Source organism: Rhinatrema bivittatum, chromosome 7 (genome assembly GCF_901001135.1).
Source record: "Rhinatrema bivittatum chromosome 7, aRhiBiv1.1, whole genome shotgun sequence".
Lineage (NCBI taxonomy): Eukaryota > Metazoa > Chordata > Amphibia > Gymnophiona > Rhinatrematidae > Rhinatrema > Rhinatrema bivittatum.
The window spans coordinates 2,019,314-2,040,497 of NC_042621.1; the positions used below are offsets into that span (position 1 = coordinate 2,019,314).

At 42.7% G+C, this 21,184-nt stretch overlaps 1 protein-coding gene across 4 annotated transcripts in view; it reads left to right on the forward strand.

Moving 5' to 3' along the window:
- KIAA0513 (KIAA0513 ortholog) overlaps window positions 1–21,184 on the forward strand; it is a 163,819-nt gene that overhangs the window by 122,506 nt on the left and 20,129 nt on the right. For 3 of the 4 annotated variants that reach the window (XM_029608043.1, XM_029608042.1, XM_029608041.1), the window contains one exon: window positions 6,244–6,324. The exons of the other annotated variant lie outside the window; for it this stretch is intronic. In XM_029608043.1, the coding sequence (XP_029463903.1) occupies window positions 6,244–6,324 (81 nt within the window). The remainder of the gene's footprint in view (window positions 1–6,243; window positions 6,325–21,184) is intronic. 4 annotated transcript variants of the gene reach the window in all.

The following is a 21,184-nucleotide window of genomic DNA, read 5'->3' on the forward strand; positions in this document are numbered from 1 at the left end:
GTGGCCCTGAAGGCTTTCAGTTGTGCTGTCCGAAGAATCCCCTGCAATCCTGCTTCGGGCCTTGTTAGGGGAGACCAACAGCAGGGCAGTGAGCAGCAGCCTCTTTATTTTATTTTTTTTAATCAAAATAAATAATTTTACAGTAGTAACCATTAACGCAGCATCGGATGCATTGCAATTCAAAATGAAATCAAATATATACCTATAGAATGCATTTCTATATGGAAGTAGTTGTAATAAAGAGTTAAGCAGCTGCTGCTGTTCAGTATCTCAGAAAATCAGATATTGTCTCATGTACTTTTAGCAAATTTTAGAGGGCCTTTTCATATTGTAGATTAACATGGGAACAGTAATGTAGACGGCACCTGACTGCCACCAACCTGCCAATATCGACCCGGTTGGTTTCTGGGGAGTAACTTTGTGGCCTGCGGAGTCACTGGGTCAAATCAGTTATTGCAGAGGTCCTCATTCCTTATCCCGGTGCAGCGGGTAGAGATAGCAGAGTTTAGCCCTTCTCCTGGGATGCACTAAACCTTGCTGTCCCCCCGCCCTTCAAAAGTATCTGACTGGCACCAGGGAGGCGGCCTGCGTCAGCAGGAAGTGTCTGCTCCTCTGCTTGTGATGAGCTTCTGTTCTTTCATCTGTTTTCTCTTCTCGTCCACGTTACCTTGCATGATCTCTAACCTTTAACCTTTGTCAACCCCATTTCTGCTGCCGCTCCAGAGGGAATGGAGGAGAGGACAAGGAGACGAGGTCTGTCTGGTTGCCTTCCTTCTTGCATTTTACAGGAGCTGTACTTACAGGGGGGGGTGGGGGGAGTTCAAAAAATGCCAAACGTGATGGGGCCTCCCCTGATGTAAACACCGTTTGTCTGTTTAGTGCCTGGGGGACAGAATTACGGACTCTTTCAGATGTATAACAAGGACAGGCAATAACGCTGGCCTCTGTCTATTTCTTTGAGATGGGTATCCGATGTTATTGGTGCATGAACTGACCATGGAATTACTCCAATCTCAGCATGCACCCTATGGGTGGTTCGTTCTTTGTCTACTAAAAACATATCTATATGAGAATATGAGTTGTGAAGGCGAAAATAGAAAGTGTAATTCTTAATACCAAGATTATGATTATGATGTCTCTAGATATCAATAAAATCCCATGTTTTGATTAAATATTTGGGGGTTTTTTTCTACTTCTTGTTGACCTTTGTCCACTACTGGTCAAATTCTCTATGGCAGGCAAACAAATCAGATTTTATTTATTTATTTATTTAAGGTTTTTATATACCGGCAATCATGAAAACATATCTTGCTGGTTTACATGAAACGGGAGTGCGTTAAATACATCAACTCGAACTGTGGTGACCAAAGGAGCAGTTACAAATAACAAGGGTGGCAGAACTTGGAGAAGAAGGAAGAGATAGGAAAGAATAAACGGTTAAACGGTATACAAATAAATTAAATGCTATGTACAAAAGGCATGATTAATGGTTGAGAGTTTTGTGGAGTCCTTGGTATGTGTCCTTGACTTGTGTTATTAGATTGTGTCTTGGAAAGCTTGCTTGAATAACCAAGTCTTAAGTCTTTTCCTAAAAGTTAAGAGGCAGGGTTCCAGTCTGAGATCTGTAGGAATGGAATTCCACAGGGAAGGGCCAGCTGTGGAGGTGGCACGATCTCTTAAGGTGATGTGTCTGGTCATTTTCGCAGGGGGAACTTTGAGGGCGCCTCTGTAAACATCTCTGGTCGGTCTTGTTGAGTTGTATACTTGGAGGGGGATTTGTAGATCGAGGGAGATGCGCTGATGAATAGTTTTGAAGATGATACATATGGCTTTGTACATGATACGGAAGTGTACGGGTAGCCAATGTAGCTCTTTCAGAATGGGAGATATGTGGTCTCTCTTTCTTGCGCCTGTTAGTAATCGGGCTGCTGAGTTTTGAACCATCTGTAATGGTTTGGAATAGGATGAGGGCAGACCTAGCAATAGGGAATTGCAATAGTCTATTTTTGAAAAAATGACTGCTTGGATGATTGATCTGAAGTCTTGAGCATGGAAAGAGGTCTTATCCTCTTCAGAACCTGGAGTTTATAGAAGCAGTCTTTGGTTGTTTTGTTGATATGTGCCTTGAAGTTTAGCCGGTTGTCAATTATCACTCCTAAGTCTCTAACTTGTGTGGTAGGTAGGTTGGTAGGAAGAGTAGTATTAGAGATATTGTTTTCAGGAGAGATGAGTAGGATTTCAGTCTTGGATGAGTTTAAGATGAGGTGTAAGCTGTTTAGTAATTGTTTGATTTTCTGGTGGCATGATTCCCAGTAGTCAAGAGTTTTAGAGTATGTGTCTTTGATGGGGATGATAATTTGGATATCATCTGCGTAAAGGAAATACTTTAGATTGAGGTCGGTGAGAAGTTGGCAGAGAGGAAGAAGGTAGATATTAAATAGAGTCGGAGATAATGAAGAACCTTGTGGGACTCCTATGACAGAGTCAAATCTTGAGGATTCCTTGTTTTGGAGTTTAACTTTGTAACCTCTGTTATTGAGAGAGGTTTTGAACCAGGATAGGACGGTGCCGCTGATTCCTATGGACGAAAGCTGGTTTAGGAGGATGGCATGGTTGACCGTGTCGAACGCTGCGGATAGGTCTAACAAGATCAGTAGGAAAGAATTTCCTTTATCGAGGCCCATTAAAATATGATCTGTCAGCGAGGTGAGGAGGGATTCTGTGCCTCTATTTTTTCGGAAGCCGTGTTGTGGGGTGAAGAGAAGATTGTTGTCTTCAATGAAATCTGAGAGTTGAGAGTTCACTAGTTTTTCCATGATCTTGGCGATGAATGGGAGGTTAGCTATGGGGCGGAAGTTGTTGGGGTCCTTCGGGTCAAGGTTAGGTTTCTTTAGGAGCGGTGAGATTGAAGCCATTTTGAGATCATCAGGGAAGGTTCCTTGGGCTAGAGAGCAGTTGATGATATTTGTCAATGATGTGGCATATCATAGCTGCTGGGGATTAAAATCCCCAGCAGCTATGATATGCCCTTCCCCTTTAGATTGTAAAACCTCATCGACAGCAGCAAAGAAATCTCTTTGATCTGCATTAGGCGCATAAACATTTAACAGAGCGTAAATGGTACCTTCAGTTTCAAATTTAACTCAAGCTATTCGCCCTTTAGGGTCCCCATTACTTAATTTCACATTACAAACAAAATCCTTCCCCAGCAAAATCCCAAACTCCTGCATACTTTACATTTTTAGTGGCTGGTACGAAGCAAGTGTAAGAAAATTCATTCCAATTCCTAAAATATTCAAATCTATGTTTTATGTGTGTTTCTTGTATGAATGTAATTGACACTTGTGATTGCCTAACTTCCCTCATAAGAAAGTGTCGCTTCCTGAAGGTGTTTAATCATTTTACATTCAAAGAGAGCATTTTTACTTTGAACATTAAGAAAGTGATAATCCTTCATATTCCTCTAGCACTACATCAAATCTATCCCATGAATAAATCTATAATATTTTGCAAGAACATATTTATTTCCCGAAAGAAACTGGTGCCAACGAATTACCCAGGTCAACAAATTTTCAAGAACTTGGGAGTCTTATAGTAGGAGCCCTCCCTCCCCCCACCCCCTGCTATTGCCTTACACAGGACTTGCAATAGCAAACGGAGAAGTGAACAAACCGGACAGAAAAGTACTGCCTCCCAAACAAGCTAACTTGAAAACATTACATGGAAATCTTTATATCAGGAGAAAACAAATGAGACATACAAGAAAAAATAATGAGAAGGTTAGTTCTGTACCGTATCTCATCAAAAGTAAGAAACATAATTGACCACAACGTAACGTTCATCCCGCGTTGTCTTTAGGTGAAGTTGACTCCCTGGAGTTCCTTCTCAGATGACGTCCTCCCTTCCCCATTCTTTGCCATCGCGGTAGATCTTCTTTAAAAACCATTGGTCTGATCGCATGCTGTCGCAAAATTGGGGCGGTGATTCCCTCGCTGGTCAAGGTGGCTGCCGCTTCATCAGTGGTTTTCACTTTGGAAGTAGTGCCCCGAATCGACATCACCAAGCCTAAGGGATATAACCAAAGATATTTAAGGCCCTCTTTTCTCAAAGCAGCAGTGATTTCTTTAAATTTCATTCTCTTTTTACTGGCGATAAATCAACATTTATTTATTTATTTATTTATTTATTTAACATTTTTCTATACCGGCATTCGTAGGACACATCACGTCGGTTTACAAGTAACTGAGAAAGGAAATTACAAAAAACGGGGAAGGGGGCTAACTGGATAATATATAAAAGTACAGATGAAGAGAGTCAAAGAGCAGAGTTACAACTTTTGCATTCATGCTAGGGTTAGATATGCAACATAAAATGAAATAGTGTTTGTTTCCCAGGACCAGGTAAGTTGCTTCCTAGCTGCTGCCAACACTTGCTCGTTAACTCTATAACGATGGAAACAAGCAATTATATCCCTAGATCGGTTTGCAACTTTAGACCCCACTTACTGGTGGGCTCGTTCTAATTCTACTTTCAGGGGTTCAATCACTACTTTCTCTATTCCATTTTGTTGTAACAGGAACGCACTAACTTTTTTGTACCACTTCACTACAATTAGCATATTAATTGTTTTCCGGAATGCCGCAAAAACGCAGATTATAGCACCTTTCTTGGTTTTCCATGTCCTCTAGTTTTTCTTGTAAAAAGGTATTCTTCATATCCAAGTGTGCACATTGAGAATGCGAATTCTTAATGTCCTCTGCCTGATGGTCCAACTGGACATCGCATGCGTCCACTCGATTACCAATGTCCGCCATTTCTTTCCCGCAAGCCAGTAATGATAGAGAGTATCTCTCCTTTATTATCTTTCATCATTTTACGGAGATCACAGAACCACTGATAGAATTCATCCCGAGAGGGTATTTGGTTAACATCTGTATTTGCATGCATCTTACCGCATTTATTTTCACTTTCTGCAGGCGACATGTAAGCAGCAGCCTCCAGTATCTCTGCACCCATTGTAGTTTTTACATATGAAAATTGTTTGAAATTGGGCGCTTTTTTCTTAGACATATTGACATTGTTAGAAATCAAGTCCATCAATTACCAATACAAAATGATGAAGGATGTGGCAGATCTCAAAAGAATTAGCTTCTTTGGGTGCAGGAGCTCAAATGTTGGTGATGTCACATCCTCTGGTGATCAACTGTAAAGCATACAGCAATACTACCTTCATGAATGGTACAGTTGCGCAGGGATCATCTGGAGGTCCAGGTGACATTAACTCTAATGCAGCAGTATTGTCTGAGAATCAGTAACAGACAGAACACTACAAAGTTCTGTTCGGTCTTTGCAGTCTGTCGCAAGGAGACGTAGGTTAATTGAATGTGCTGCACAAGATCTGGAAGGAGGATGAAGTTTAATCTGAGATAACTGTTATATCACACGGAGATTCCATCCCCAACCTGCAGGAAGGTGGGGACGGAAACAGGATCCTGTATGATGGAATTCTCTGGGGTGGTGTTAAGGGTAAACCCCAAAATGCTGAAAAGTGTCTATGCAGCTCCATGTCACGGGCAACAAGCTGTACCAGTGCTGGTTGTACCCCATTGCATGCAGGGAGATGTACTTTCTTCTTCTCTTAGAGAACTCAGTTGGGGAAATGGGACCCTCCTCTCTCTGTGTGCGATGGCGTAAAATCTGGACTGGCTGGCTCAGCTTGCCTTTGGACCTAACCTTAGGGCTGTGCTGCCAAAGGAAAGTTTTGAAAAAAGTACGTGTAGGGTGTAAGAAACCCTGAGTCACGCGTATCATAGCTAGCTTTTCATATACTACAGAAGTACAGCGAACCTGTCAGATTCACAGAATATGAATATGGACAGCACAGCTGACTGATCAAGAGAGCGAGCACCTTCTCTGAAAGCTGGAATGCCTCGGCTTCCAGACTTGGAACACGTGGAGGACAGCACTCTTCCCTAGGAGATTCCTTGCTGCCTCTGTTCATAGACAGGCTCCCGGGGTCTCCTTAGCATTCATGAAAGAAGTCGGGTGATGTAGGTGAACGAGCTGTGAAAGGAGGGTTCTGCATGCATCCCTCTGAGGTTTGGATCCTCTCTTACCAGTGTTGCTCTGTATGGCTGTAGATGACACCAGGGTGAAGCCTTTTCAGCATGACATGGTTGGAGAGGATGAACATGGCTGAGTGATCGTGGAGTCCCTCTAATGTGTGATGTCTTTACACTGCAGGGAGAGGTGGTGTCACATGACTCAAGAAGAACGTGATGACAGCTTGCGGTTTAACGAGAACATTACATTTGGACAGCTTGGGTAAGAGATGGGTAAAAACGAGTCACTGACCTATCGCTGAATGAGCATCTAATTAATCTAGGAGTGGTGGGTGCGCAGCACATGCGAAAGTGATGCATGAACAACTGTGACGAGATTATGTGACATCCTTCTGCTCAGGAACAAAAATCATTATCCATGAAAAGATTCCATAAGACTGCTGTGATGTCACAAGCCTTCATTCATACTTATCTGGTGGGGAAGGGGATTTCTTTTACAGTTTTTTGGGGGGGTTTTACCCTCTTCCCACCCAAACATTGCAATAATAATTCTCAGCCCATGGCCACAGACCCTGGATCTTTCTGGAACTCAATCCTTGAATCCCCTAAGCATTGCCACTAGGTGTCACTATTGTGCAATGGCTAAGACTCCTTCTCCCCCAGAGGCACTGAGCCTTTCAGCTGAGCCTTCCTGTTAGGTCGGTAAAGAAAGTAATCCAGCCATGTTTATTAGTGAACTGAGGGATGCCCATGGGTGCAAAACCAAGCTGAAAAATTCTCACCCTATACACCGGTATCAGTACATATGTGCATTTACCTGAATAGAAGCGGAGGGGGTGAAAAACAATGGGGGTAATATTTAGCCCCTGACCGGCTTGCAGAGTTAGCTGGATAAACTTCTCTGGCTAGCTTGGGCAGGACATTCAGTGGCACAGCCGCCCCACTGAATATACTTGATTATCTTCACGTATTTGGATAATTCGACAGCACGATCAACGTTGGATGAACAAGTTATTCTCCGAGGATAAGCAGGATGTTAGACCTCACACATGGGCGACAGGTGGAGCCTCGATGAAGAAAACCTATGTCAAAGTTTCTAGAACTTTGACTAGGCACACTGAGCATGCCCAGCATGCCCTATACCACGGGTCCACATGGGATCCTTCTCCAGTCTCTCTCTCTGTGAAGCTGTAAGCCTCGTGGTGTGAGTGTACTCATTTTGGCTATTTTTGGCCTTCTGCATTCGGAATAATAAATTGGAGGCGCCTCTTGTTGAACATTGGTCAGTCAATAATCACATGATTTCTGATTTGCGGGTGGTTTTGCCTTGGAGGTACCCCCACCGGTTCCCCCGCAGGTGTGATTTCTCCACTTTCCTTGTCAGACATGAATAACGCTGGATATTTGAGCTTCATTCTCTAACTCCTGCTGGCTTAAATAAAGAGATTGAGTGGGGTCATCTGTGAAAAAATTGTTGTGTTCCTTTGCCTCCCTCACCATGGTACCATCTATCCTTAAAAAAAAAAAAAAAAGTTTTTTTCTTTCTTCATCTTCATTTCCCATGTTAATGATTTCCACCCTTTTTCAGGCTATGTTCATTCTCTTGTTTGGGTATATTTCGTTTCTTGAGGGGTTTTTATCTTTTCTATACGTTTATTTCATGCTAGCTTACCTGTCGATCAGCCACCGTTGTCAGCTCTTATGCCACCAGTTGGTGATGTCATCCTGACTGACAACGGCTCTTGGCGCGCTTTTCAAGTCAGCCGGCTTTTACACCTGCGGCTATCGCTGCTCATCCCCTCTGTACGCTGAGTTATCTTTGGATGTCCGCTGTGGCCCCGCTTCAAGATAAAGTGACTTTCTCTGCACCTCGTCTGGCCCTGGGTAACTTTTTTACATTTATTTCACCTTTTGTTGGCATTTTTTTACTTTGCTTTTTCTTTGCTTGATCAAGCCTTCAGTCTCTGACCCTTCCCCTTTGACCGATACATTTCTTGGTGCTACCCAGTATGTCGTCTTTCTATTTATTTATTAGTTCCTTCATTTTCATTTTAGGGACTCTGAGCCCCTTTCTGGATTGACAGCCGGCTTCAGCTGGGCTTGCAATGCTGTCCTAGATTCTATAAGTATTTGTTTATTCCTAAATTTCCCCTGTTCAGGTATTTTTTTTTTTAATAATTATTCACATTTCCTTTTTTAAACGGGCATGGCTCTTCCAGTGTACCACATTGCTTATTTCTAAACCACTATACATTTTTTACTGTTCTTTTCTATGATGGTGCAATTATCACATTATGTTGCTCTGTGTTTCTTACAATTTCTCATGTTACACTTCATAAAATGTTTCACACCGTTTGCCCGACGGTGTTCTAAGCAATCAGTTATAATTTGGTTTAAACAAAAATACATTTTTGTGTCTTTAGTGAGCTCGAGCCTTTTTCCTGAATGACAGTCCACTCTGACGGCGCTCGAAAACCGCTTCTAAATCTATACGTTTTTCCCGTTTCGTCCTCTGATAGGGGTTTTACTTTGCAGCTAAATCACAACTCTCGTACCTTTATCTTTCTTTATTAAACATTTTTTTCATGTCGGTTTTTTGTTTTCTGTTCCCTCTTGGGTAAGCAGCCTTTATTGTTATGGGCCTTGCGCTTTATGCGTTTTTAGTTTAAAATAACCCTTTAAGGTCTTGACCTTGCTGTCTTGAAAGATTGTGTACTCCTCAGTTGGGCTTACTTTTACACTCTTTTACCAATTCTTCCTTGTTTACCTTTATAATTCCCCCCTTCCATTCCTGGATCCATTATTCTCTCTGCTGGTCTATTTTGCATCCCTTGTTTGTTTTCTAGCTTAATCAATATATACCTCCAGTTTGGACCTATCTCTAACTGATCAGGCTACTCTTCACATTTTCCTTTTATCAGGGATGTAAAACAACAACTTTTTTGTTAAAGTCTTCTCTTACTTACTGATTCCAATACACTTTTTTGGCATTCACTTTCATTTAGCCCTTACAAATGGTTTTCTGGAATATTTAAAAATCAGAATATTAAAACAAATTGAAATATTAAAAATATTGTTTTTTCCTTTTCAGGGACCTGTTGCCTTAAGTTCAGATCTGTTTTTTAGACAGTTTATATAATTTACCTTATGTTTGGTATATATATGACCCTTAATTCTATATGCTTCCTGCCTCATGCCTATTTGTGGTTTTGCATTTTATCTTTATTTTGTTTTATTTATTTTATTTATTTATTAATTGTTTTTATATACCGACATTCGATCTCAATCGAGATATCACACTGGTTTACATTCAGGTACTGTAGATATTTTTGTTTTGTTTACAAAGCTTCTCTGACTCCCATTGGGTTTGTTTCTGTCCCTCCCAATACAGCATCGCAAAACACAGTCCCGTGTTGGGGCACTAATTTTTACCATATCTGTTTAACCATTATTGTTTAAAGATACACTCATGTGTTTATGAACGCTCTCTGATTAAAAGGAAAAGTGAATTGTTGATGGGTTACTCTCATTTTATTTAGATTTTTACACATTTTTTGTTTTGCGTGCAAGCACTCTGACCATTATCGCAGCACACTGTAGTATATATTTTTTGTTATTTTACAACACTTTTCCTCACTATGCTATATACACCCACCCAACCCCACCCAAGGGCAGTACAGAAATAATACCAATGTGCTTCATTACACTATAAATGAACCCACCCTCAGACCTCAGGTTTATACCCATCCCTCCTTCCCTAACCCTACCTCCTAATCAGCAAGGGATCACTCACAGTAGAAATCCGAGCAGCAGGGCACCTAAAGCTTATGGGTAATTAATGACCTCACTCCTGGCCTGTGGGTACAAGTGCTATAGATAAGGGTGCCAAATATCAACAAACGTTTGCTTATATGTAAAAGACCAATTTGTGTGTGGATTTCCCATCTGCATCAAACAATGGAATTTATTCCTCCATAATCAAAAGAACGGGGCTCCTGTTCGCACCATTGTGAGAGTTTGGCCTGCTTGCCAATTAAACAGACTTTCCTCAGCAAAAGACATTTTCCCAGTCCCCTGAATTTTACTCCCTCAGAATAAAGACCACAGTCTGTCCCACCACAAAAGATAAATACTGATGCAATTTTCCCCAATGGGATTGAATTACCGGGCGTGCCCCGAAGTACCCCTGGTCTGTTGACATCTATTGCAGATCTCTGATTTCAGAAAACCTACTCTCTGCAGCCAGGTAGGTGACAAATATGCCCTCTGTAAGAATTTGTATTGCAACTCTCTTAACTTTGCATCTTCCGTCAGCTCAGGTATGTGTTTAGAAGAGTGAGGAATAGGAAAATCGCCCAAGTTATCAAGCAGATCAGATTTCCACTCGGTACGTAATAGAGAACCGGTAAACTTTGGGCTTCAATTTTAAAAAATTCTTCGATCTGATCTGCAAATGTGTTCTTTAAATGAACAGACTACAACGATAAAATATAATATTTCAGTTAAAGGAAGGCAAAGAAGAATTTAGGTGAAAGATTGAATTGAGTTTGCAGCGTGTGATATGAAAGCAGATTGCCCTGTGAGTCCACCACTTGCAATAAAGAATCTGTACCCTGTATTGCCCAATGAACAAATGCCTTAGCCTGGAGACCCGGTGTAAAATCCAAATTGCCCCTTATAGGCAGGTAAACTGCTTCCCAAGGTTCATGTCTCAATTTGCCACAAAGGTAGATCCATGACTTTCGTAAAGAAACTATAGAAAAATTCCGAAGCATCTCCTGCGGCAACCAAGCCAGTCTAGTATGCAACACAAATTGAAGCTGCAAGGGTTTTACCACCTCCTTTTCCAGATCCAGAGGAGTGAAAGAAGCAGTATTAAATAACCAATCTTTGACAAGTTGCAATAAACACGCCATGTTGTACTCGTCCACATCTGGGATACCTAAGCCTCCTTGTTGCCAAGATCCTAACTTTCTCAGTATCGGAAACCTTGTTCTTTTTCCCGCCACACAAAATTAAGTTAATATCCTGCTTCTGTAGTACTAATGGAACAGTTTGCAGAACATACAGCCACTGAGGCCAAAGAAGCGTTTTGAATCAGTTCACCCTACCAGTCACAGAAAGAGGCAAATCCTTCCACTCCAAAAACTTAATTTTTTAAGGTTTTTATCGTTGGTAAGATGTTTAAATCATAAATCTCTGCAAGATTCATAGATACCTGCACCCCAAGATATCGGAAAGAATTCCCTGCCCTTTTAAGGGGAAACTCCTCACCCCACACCGACTTATACTGAGCAGGGGATGCCATTGCCTCCAATTGCCCCCCCCCCTCACCTCCCCCCACCCACCTCCACCACCCTCCTTCCTCTAAGCAGCTTCCTCTTACTGTTACCAACTCACCATCCTCACCGTTACCCACAGCTCACTTGTACAGTTTCACCCCCCCTCCCCCCCCACTTATTACACCCTTTCCCCCCGCCTCTTGTACAATTACTCATAATGTTCGCCATATCCCCTGTACAGCACCCCTCCCTCCCTCCACCACCCTACCCTCTTCCCCCCTCCCCATTACTGCCCCTGCTTCCCCCTGCCACCCACCGCCTCCCTCAGCCCCTCCTCCTCCTCCTCCCCCCCCGCGCCTCACCATCCACCCCCCACCCCTCGCACCACCTCCCCTTGTACTTAATTAATTTTGTCTAACTTTGTATAATATTATCTAATTCTTGTCTAATATGGTTTATCATATATAATCGCGTTTTAACTGTGACGCATGTTGGCACCACAGTAAAGTTAACCTACCTTTTAACTATTTATCTTTCCTCCACCTATCATTGTAATTTCCTTTCTCAGTTACATGTAAACCGACATGATGTTTTTTACGAATGCCGGTATATAAAAGTTATAAAATAAATAAATAAATAAATTTGCTCATATTCAGTTTGAACCCAGAAAATGATCCAAAAGTAACAAATTCCTCCAGCAGAGTAGTCAGCAACTCTACTGGGTTACTAAGATGGACAAGCAGATCATCTGCAAAAGTGGCAATCTTAAACATACTATTGCCTATCTGAATAACTGAAATACGAACATTTTGATGAATCACCCATAAAAGCGGCTCTAAAGAAAAAATAAATAATAAGGGTGATAGACGGCATCCCTGCCGTATACTCCACTGTAAAGCAAACTCACTCGTAGGGGACTCATTCACCAAAATCCGAGCCTTAGGATCGGAATAGAGCAAATGGATCACCTCTATCCATGTACCACGCAATCCAGACAAAAAAGAGAGAGTCCCACGCCACTCAATCAAAGGCTTTTTCGGCATCAGAACTAATCAGCAATCAAGGTATCTCATGAGATGTGCTCCACGCAATAGATGCCAGTACCCTTCTGAATGCTGTCCCCACACAAAGCCCACCTGATGATCCTCCTCCAATGATGGAATGACACACACTAACCGATTTGCATATACTTTGGCTAATAATTTTGTATCAAACTTCAGCAGCGAAATGGGCCTATATGATTCTGCTAAAAGTGGATCTTTATCCTTCTTGGGAATAAGCTATCAATGCTTTATTTGTGTTATATGGAAAACACTGCTTATTTATAAGATGTTCATACATAAGAAGCTGGGCATGGGACACCCGTTCTCTTAAAATCTTATCTAATTCACAGCCATAGCAGTCAGGCCCAGGGGCTTTATACGCAGGAGCACCCCAAATCCCATATTGAATCTCCTCTATGCAAATTGGGGCATTTAACTTATCAAGTTGTACATCCATAAGCTGCAGGAGTGCTATCTTCTGAAAGAAACTATCTCTCGCCGCTGTATCCACCAGCTGCCTGGAGTAGAGCTGCTGAAATATTTGAGGAAAACCTCACTTATTCCCTCAATAGAATTAATTATTTAGTGCTTTTTATCACGCACTGCAGAGATGTATTTGGCCCCCATTTTATGTTTGACCATAGTAGCCAATAATTTCCCTTCCTTGCTCCCATGTTGGAAAAGTTGGTATTTATTTATTTTATTTTATTTATTTAGACATTTTATATACCGATGTTTCATGAAAAGATCACAACAGTTTACAAAATTAACATTCATATCTATAGTAAAACATTGATTTCTTCGTACATTCGTGGATCAATGTATTCAACACAGCCAAGGATGTAAAGTGATAGACTGCGACTCGCCATCTGGCCAGTCGCAGTCTATTACTGTGCACTCGTTTTTCCAATTTCAGGAGCTTAGTATCCTAGGCCCTACATCTATAGGCTATTAAAGTGATACTCTCCCCTCTAAGCACTACCTTGCCTGTTTCCCAAAAAAGGGCAGGGTCTGTAATATGCTCCTTATTGTGCTCTTGAAACTCGTCCCACTTCTGATGCAGAAAATTTTGAAGGTTAGAATCATTAGCAAGATACACTGGGAAGCGCCAATGGCGGCATCGCATCCCAACATCTAATCAGATGATATCCACCCAAATCATAGCATGATCTGAAACCTCTATGGGCCCAATCATTGCATTAGACGCTTTAGAGAATAACACAGTAGTTAAGTAGTCAATGCACGACTGTGATGCATGGGCCCTCGAAACATGAGTATAATCGCGTTCCGTATAATGCAGAGTACACCATGCATTGATAAGGTCCAATTATTTGCAACTTAATAGGATAACCTTATCTTCCAGAGCACATCAGAAAACCAGGATGAGATTTATCCAATCCTGAATCACCCCCAAACACCAAGGGGCCTGATATAAATACTTTGTGTTTGAAAAATAGATTGCAAGAACTGTGAATATTAATGATTAGGAGCATATATGTTACATAAAGTTATCTGTTTCCCCCCAAGGGAACCTTTAATATTAGAAATCAACCCCCTGGGTCTTTAATAGTGATCACATTTTGAAAGGACAAAGTTTTGTTAATTAAAATAGTCACTCCTGCTTTATGGGAGCCGGAAGAAGCCCAAAATACATCTCCCACCCACCATCTTTATCCATAAGGCTTTATATAACAACGAGACAAAATGGATAGATACAATACTTCATTTCAAAGTCCCAAAGAGAAATCTGCACTCCATTAACACTGATCTCCTTGCAACTATCTCCCCAAAATTAACCCGCCTCAACTCAACAAAAGAACGCATTTTCGCATTGGCCGGGCCACTTTTATAGAACACCCTCCCCACTGAACTAAGAATTTAGCCTTCATCACAAACATTTAAAAAAAAAAAATTAAAAACATGGCTCTTTGAGAAAGCATAGCCAACATAATAAGAAGAATCATCATCACCACTCTATTTAATGTTTGCTAATCATACTTTCTTTATTTCCCCTGCTCATTAATTAATTCTCCCTCTACTGTTTTGTCTATCTACTTTCTACTATTTATTACAATGTAACCTTTTCTTTTTCAATTTGTTATATGTAAACCGATGTGATGACTTATGTTGAATGTCGGTATATAAAAAAACAAATAAATAAATAAATCTTCTCAATTGTCCATAATAGCACAATATACTTTTTCTTAACTCCGGAAGGCACTGGAGAAGAATAAAATAAAGCAGTGTATAAAGAATCATGAAATATATAAAAGTATTGTCCTGAGAGAGAGAATGCTAATATTAGCTTATTCTACCAGTGCTGTGCCTTGTAGGTGATTAGTCAAGCCCTCTTTGGAATCACTGACCGAAATCTATGCTTTGCAGCAAAAGGGAGTTACATAATGGAAGAATCCCCATAATGCTCTGGAGTTCTGTGTCTGTGCTTCTAGGGAAAAAAAATAAAATAAAGCACTGGTGTAACAGCCTGAGAGGCATGGTATTAGTACTGCATTGAGTCCTGATCAGACTACTGAAGCTCTTCAAGGAAGATTTATTTAATAGGATGCAGTCTTACGAGTCCAGAGTTTTGCAAACATTCTTGCCGCATTTTTTTTAACAAAAGAAAAAGAAAAAAAAATTGCCCCATTAAGACAGCATCGAAAGTAAAGACTTGTTTATGTAGGGGAAGGCACACATCGCCAACTCTCTGAAACTAAAAACAGGCCGTGAGACTCCAAAATAGATCATATCTATGCCATAGACAAATGCAATAGTCCAGTCTATGCAATGTCCCAGGGCAGCTCCAGATGCCCAGTGCCAAGCAGGATAACATCTGGCCAACTTATAAACTCCTTCGGTATGTGTACTGAAAGGCTAACAAGCATAAGAGTAAAATTAGTGTTATTTTGGTTAGCAACAAAATGTCAGAAATCCTTCCCCGTTCAGCGACTGAAGGAACCGTGGAGCCTCTGCAGATGTGTTATAAATGGAGGTGACACCAGCATGAGTGACCCGCAGCTTGGCCGGGCACTCTAGGGAGAAACGCACCTTCTTTTGAAATAAGGAAGAACATGTGGTGGAGAAGGCTCCACAGAGCCCGGCTAGTTTCGTCGAGCAATCCTAAAAGATCGACACTTTCCTCTTCCCCCATACGAGGTTGAATTCCCCAACGCACTGTTTGTAGTATATCAGACTTTTGTGCAAAATCTAAAAAGCGAGCAGTAACCATGCATGGACAATCGCGGTTTTCCTGCCTTGGGCCTATACAAAGTGCGCCCTCTATGTGTAGTGGTCCCAGCGTGATAGGGAGTTGTAGGGATGCCAGCAGCCATTTCTTCAGGAATTCCCTTAGCTCAGTGTCCAACAGCATTTCAGGGAGGCCCACAAACCTTAGGTTGCTGTGGCACGAGCTGTTTTCCAAATCCTCCAACTTATTTTCAATAGCCTCAATCCGCTGCTTCGCTCTGCTCACTGCAGTGTCAGAGCCTTGTGCGCCATCTTCTAAATCTGAGACGTTCTGTTCCATGGCAATCAGACACAGTGCAGTAGAATCGATGGAACCCAAGAGGACATTGTTTTGCAAAAAATTGTCTCAAATTTCCCATCCAGTTTAAGATCAATTGCTTTCTGACAATTAACACTTCCGTCTGGACAGTCTTATTCATTCCCTCTGTTTTACCATTGGCCATTTTGGAATCTGTAGGCTGAGCTTGTATCTTTTTTCTTTTTTCCCAAGCCGGCTTGACATGTCCCGTCTCGGATTAATACTTTCCCGGTCAGTGCTCACTCCTCCGTATTGACTATCCAGAGCCACAACAAATACCGCCGGATTCAGCAGGTCAGGGGCAGATGGTAAGCAGGCCCAGAAGGAGCCGACTGATAGCATAGTAACCTAGTAATGATGGCAGAAAAAGACCAAAATGGTCCATCTAGTCTGCCCAGCAAGCTTCCCAAGGTAGTAACTGCTGCTCCATGTAGGTTACCCCCATGTTTCTCTTAAGGGTAGCAACTCCCGCTCCATGCAGGTTACCCCCATGTTTCTCTTAAGGGTAATATCTGCCGCTCCATGCCAGTTTATCTTTTTTATTTATTCCCATCCTCTAGCCTTTTAGGGATCCACAGCATCATAGCTTATAGCATCATGTGACTCCCCTATTTTTTTTTTTAATCATAATTGTATATTATAAAGCTGGAGAGGGGCCCCGCATGGACGTGTGGTATAGGGCATGCTGGGCATGCTTAGTGTGCCTAGTCAAAGTTCTAGTTGCGATCAAGACAAGAGGATCAGTGAACACCAGGAGTTCTTTATTTTGCACAAGACATCATAAAAAGCCCGACTCGGGCCAAGTTTCACTCTTTGAGCTGCTTCAGGGGCTAACAGAACAAAACAAATGCAAACACATGTAAAAACACATAAATGTGAATTTAACATATACACCAAATGTAAATATTGAAATTATATGAAATTATATAAAATATATAAAATAAAAAATACAGACAAATATAAACGTTAGATAACACTTAATGCCAAAAATCTTAGTGACATGGTCTAAAAGGACCTAATTCCTTATATGAAAAATGTCTAAGTCCATATGCGCCTATAATATAAATAGGTATTTAAAAAGTTGTTTAATTATATTTGGACACAGATATAGGCGCATATGGACTTAGACATTTTTCATATAAGGAATTAGGTCCTTTTAGACCAGGGGTCCCCAACCACCGGACCGGGACCGGGCCGTGGGAGTTTTTTGCCGGTCCGCGGCGCCGCCAAGCACCGGCAGGTGTGTCGCGCGCTCCCAGTCTCTCCCGCTGCCGTTGCCGCCGGGCTGTCAGCACGTTCAAGCCCAGCGGGAACGGCAGCGGTGCTAGAAGAAGCTGTGGCACCCGCGGCTGGCCTTTTCTTCTTCCCGCGCCTGCCCTCCCGTGACCCGGAACAGGAAGTGATACGCGGTGTGCGGGAAGGAGAAAGAGCCGTGCCGCGTGATAAAGTAGCAGCGGCGGCTGCAGCGTCGGTCCCCGAGCAATAGAAGCAGCCGGTAATCGAGAAAGGAGACAGCAGCATGAGCCTCCCGCGGCCGATGGGATTCTTCTTTCTTGGCCTGCGGGAGCTGCTGCAGCTCCCATTTGTGCTCGGGGGGAGAAGAGGAAGTGAGTGAGAGAAAGAGAGAGAAGCAGGCAGCCAGCATGTGTGTGATTGACTGGTCAGAGAGCTGATGTGTGTGTGTGTATGTGAGAGACAATGAAAGTGATTGCTCAGGGAGATGACTGATGTGTATGTGAGAGTGTGAGACATTAGTCAGGGAGGTGACTGATGTGTGTGTGTGAGAGAGAAAAAGCATGGAAGTGAGAAGTCTGGGTATGTGGGAAAGCATGGGCGTAAGAAGCCTGGTGTTGTGGGAGTGAGAAACCTGGGTGAGTGTGCATGCATGAGAGAGAGAGACTGCTTGGTAAGGTGATGGTGTGTGTGAGAGAAAAAGACTGGTGTGTGTGAATGTGAGAGAATGTGATTCAGGGAATGAGAAGCCTGTGCACGTGGAGAGTGAGCATGGAAATGAGAGAGACTGGTGTGTGTGTAACAGAGAGAAAGTGATTATGGGAATGAGAAGCCTGTGCATGTGAAGAGAGTGAGCATGAGAGTGAGAAACCTGGGTGTGTGTGAGACACAGCATGGGAGGGAGAAGCCTGTATATCTGAAAGAGAACATGGGAGTGGGAAACCTGTGTGTGTGTATGCATGAGCGAGATCAGGTGACTGGTGTGTATGTGTGAGAGAGAGAGAAATAAAGTGATTATGGGAATGAGAAGCCTGTGCATGTGAAGAGTGAGCATGGGAGTGAGAAACCTGGGTGTGTGTGAGACACATCATGGGAGGGGAGTAGCCTGTATATCTGAAAGAGAACATGGGAGTGAGAGACTGGTGAGTGTGTGTGTGTGAGAGAGAGAAAGAAAATGATTATGGGAATGAGAAGCCTGTGCATGTGGAGAGAACAAGCATGGGAGTGAGAGACTGGTGAGTGAGTGTGTGTGGGGGTGTGTGTGTGTTTGAGAGAGAAAGAGAGACAGAAAGTGATTATGAGAGTGAGAAGCCCATATATGTAAGTAGAACACGGGAGTGGGAAGCCTGTGTGTGTGTGTGTGTGTATGGCATGAGAGAAACTGTTCAGGAAGGTGACTGGTGTGTTTGTCAAAGACTGTTTGGGAGATGATTGGTGTGTGAGAGACAGAACTGGTCATGGGGGCATGACTGGTAATGGTGTGTGTGTGAGTCATGGGCACTAAGGAAGAGGACCATGAATATAGAGCTTAGCTTCTACTGCTGCTTCTGGTGAGTGCCACGGCCTGCAGGGAAGGGGAGTAGGAGAGCTGCTGGAGGGGGTAAGTAAAGGTGGCTTTTTAAGTTTATTTTTCTTGACTGCCATTTTAATTGTGTGATGTCTGCTTTTTTGAAATATTTTATTGGTGTTTGGAGAATGTTTAATAGTTTTTATGAATTTTTAATTGTTGGATGTTATTCTGTTCATAGCTGTTTTGAAACATTTATTCTGCTTATTAGTATAGTTTTACAATTATTTCTGTGTGGGGATCTATAGCTGCTTGCTAGTTCTGTTTTCCTAATAAGAGGTGTATTGGTTTTTAGCACCTGATTTAATATTTGTAGTGTTGCCTTTTCATAGATAGGGTTGCTCCTGTTTGAGTGTATTCCATAATACAGGTGTAACTATGTGCGGATTAGTTTGTGCATTACTACAGATCCTGGGAGTATGTTAGGTCGGTTCTGTGTCTGTTACCGAGATGAGATATTTTGCTAGCATGTAAGCGTGTGTATCAGTCTTATTTGTTGTGTTTTCTCAGAGGACATGCATTGGTGGTAAACTGCTGTCTTTTCATAAGTAGGGCTATTGAGCCTGGAAGTAGAAGGAGTTTCAGTTGCTGTTACTGAGATGACACCAGAACCAGAATATCTTTTTTGTAGGGTGAGTTGTATGGGGAATGTCATAATTCTGCTTTACATCCATTATTGTGGGTCAGGGGGGTTCCCGTGGATACAAACTGTACTTTTACATCTAGCCCCATGACGATCATGGGTCAGTGTGCCATGCATATGAGAACCTATGGTGAGTTGAGTCACATTCACATTATAAATGTCATAATTAAATGATAAGTGTGCACTAAAATCCAACCCTCTCCATAACCCCACCCCCATATGACCAAAGCCCCGCCCCTACCCCACCCCACCCCGCCCTGCCGGGCCATGGAAAAATGGTCTTGCTTGAAGCCGGTCCCTGGTGCAAAAAAGGTTGGGGACCACTGTTTTAGACCATGTCACTACGATTTTTGGCATTAAGTGTTGTCTAACGTTTGTTTGTCTGTATTTTTTATTTTATATATTTTATATAATTTCATATAATTTCAATTTTTACATTTGATGTATATGTTAAATTCACATTTATATGTTTTCCCATCGATAGCAGGGCTGAATTAGCCATGCTGTCATGGTATCTGTCAATCAGGTCCAGGAGGCGGAGCTTGTCAAAGCAGAGATCAGAGCTTTGTTCTCTGCGGCTGCGCGTGTGTTCCCGCGCAGGAAAGTAACGGAATCTCCTCAGTTTGTTCTTTCCGCACACGGGGTTGCATGCGGAGCTGTTCTTCTCCTCAGCGTTATTATTAAAAATGTTAAAATCAGGGTTTAAACCCTGTAAATGTGGCAAAGTAATGTCTGTCACGGATGGACATGACCGATGTTACCGATGCCTAGGGCCGGATCACAATCGTGAAGATTGTGAATTGTGTTTGAGGATGTCTCCGAGAGCCCTGAAACAACGGGCCTACAGGCTTCAGGAACTTTTTGCCTCACCAGAGCCATCGGAGGCTCATTCGTCGCCTGGCCCTATAATCTTACCGGCTCCCTCAAAAAAGAGGGCATCTTCGTGGAATCCTCACTCCTCCAATCTTGGAGGTAAGGACATGGCAAGCCGGCAAAGGCCATCGGATTTCAAACAATCCATGGAGCCAGAAGCGCCGGCGCAAGAGACACTGACGCCAAAAATCGCGGCATCTAAGATGCCTTATGCGCATAAAACTATGACGCCGTATAACACTTCTGCGCCTGAAGAACCTATCGGCACACAACACTTCTGCGTGCATGGCGCCGAAGGACCCTGCATGCATGGCGCAGAAAATTTCTGTGCGCAGGGCGCTGAAGACATCGGCGTGCACGGCGCCGAAGACACCTGTGCACGCGATGAAGGGAAAATCTGCGTGCACGGCGCCGACCACATCTGCGCGCAGGGCGCTGACAACACTTGCGCGCCCGGTGCCAGACATGTCTGTGCGCATGGTGCCGGAGACATCGTCGCAGATAACTTTTGTGCGCACAGACACAGAAAGATATATGCACAAGTCTAGATCCGCGCACAAATCCAAGTCGGCGCACAAGACACAGGAACACACGTCTCAGGTACTACACCATGAGTTGAAGAGACGACGTGGACCCTCACAAAGGTCTCATTCCACCTCTCCATCGATAACCCCACCTCGTTTGGGTACTTCCCTCTCTTCGAGAGCTACTTCGACAGAGTTTACAATAAAACGCAGAAAGCGATCACCATCTTCACGTAGAAGTCATACAGACTCGTCGTCACACTATTATCATAAGCACTCACATCACTACCACCACAAAAGGTCGGCAAAGCGGAGTGCAACATGGGAAGTAAGCCCTTCGACTTCTAAATCATCTCACATACCAGCTTCAAATACCTTCTCCCATACAGAGGTAATACAACTTGCTTCCTCTA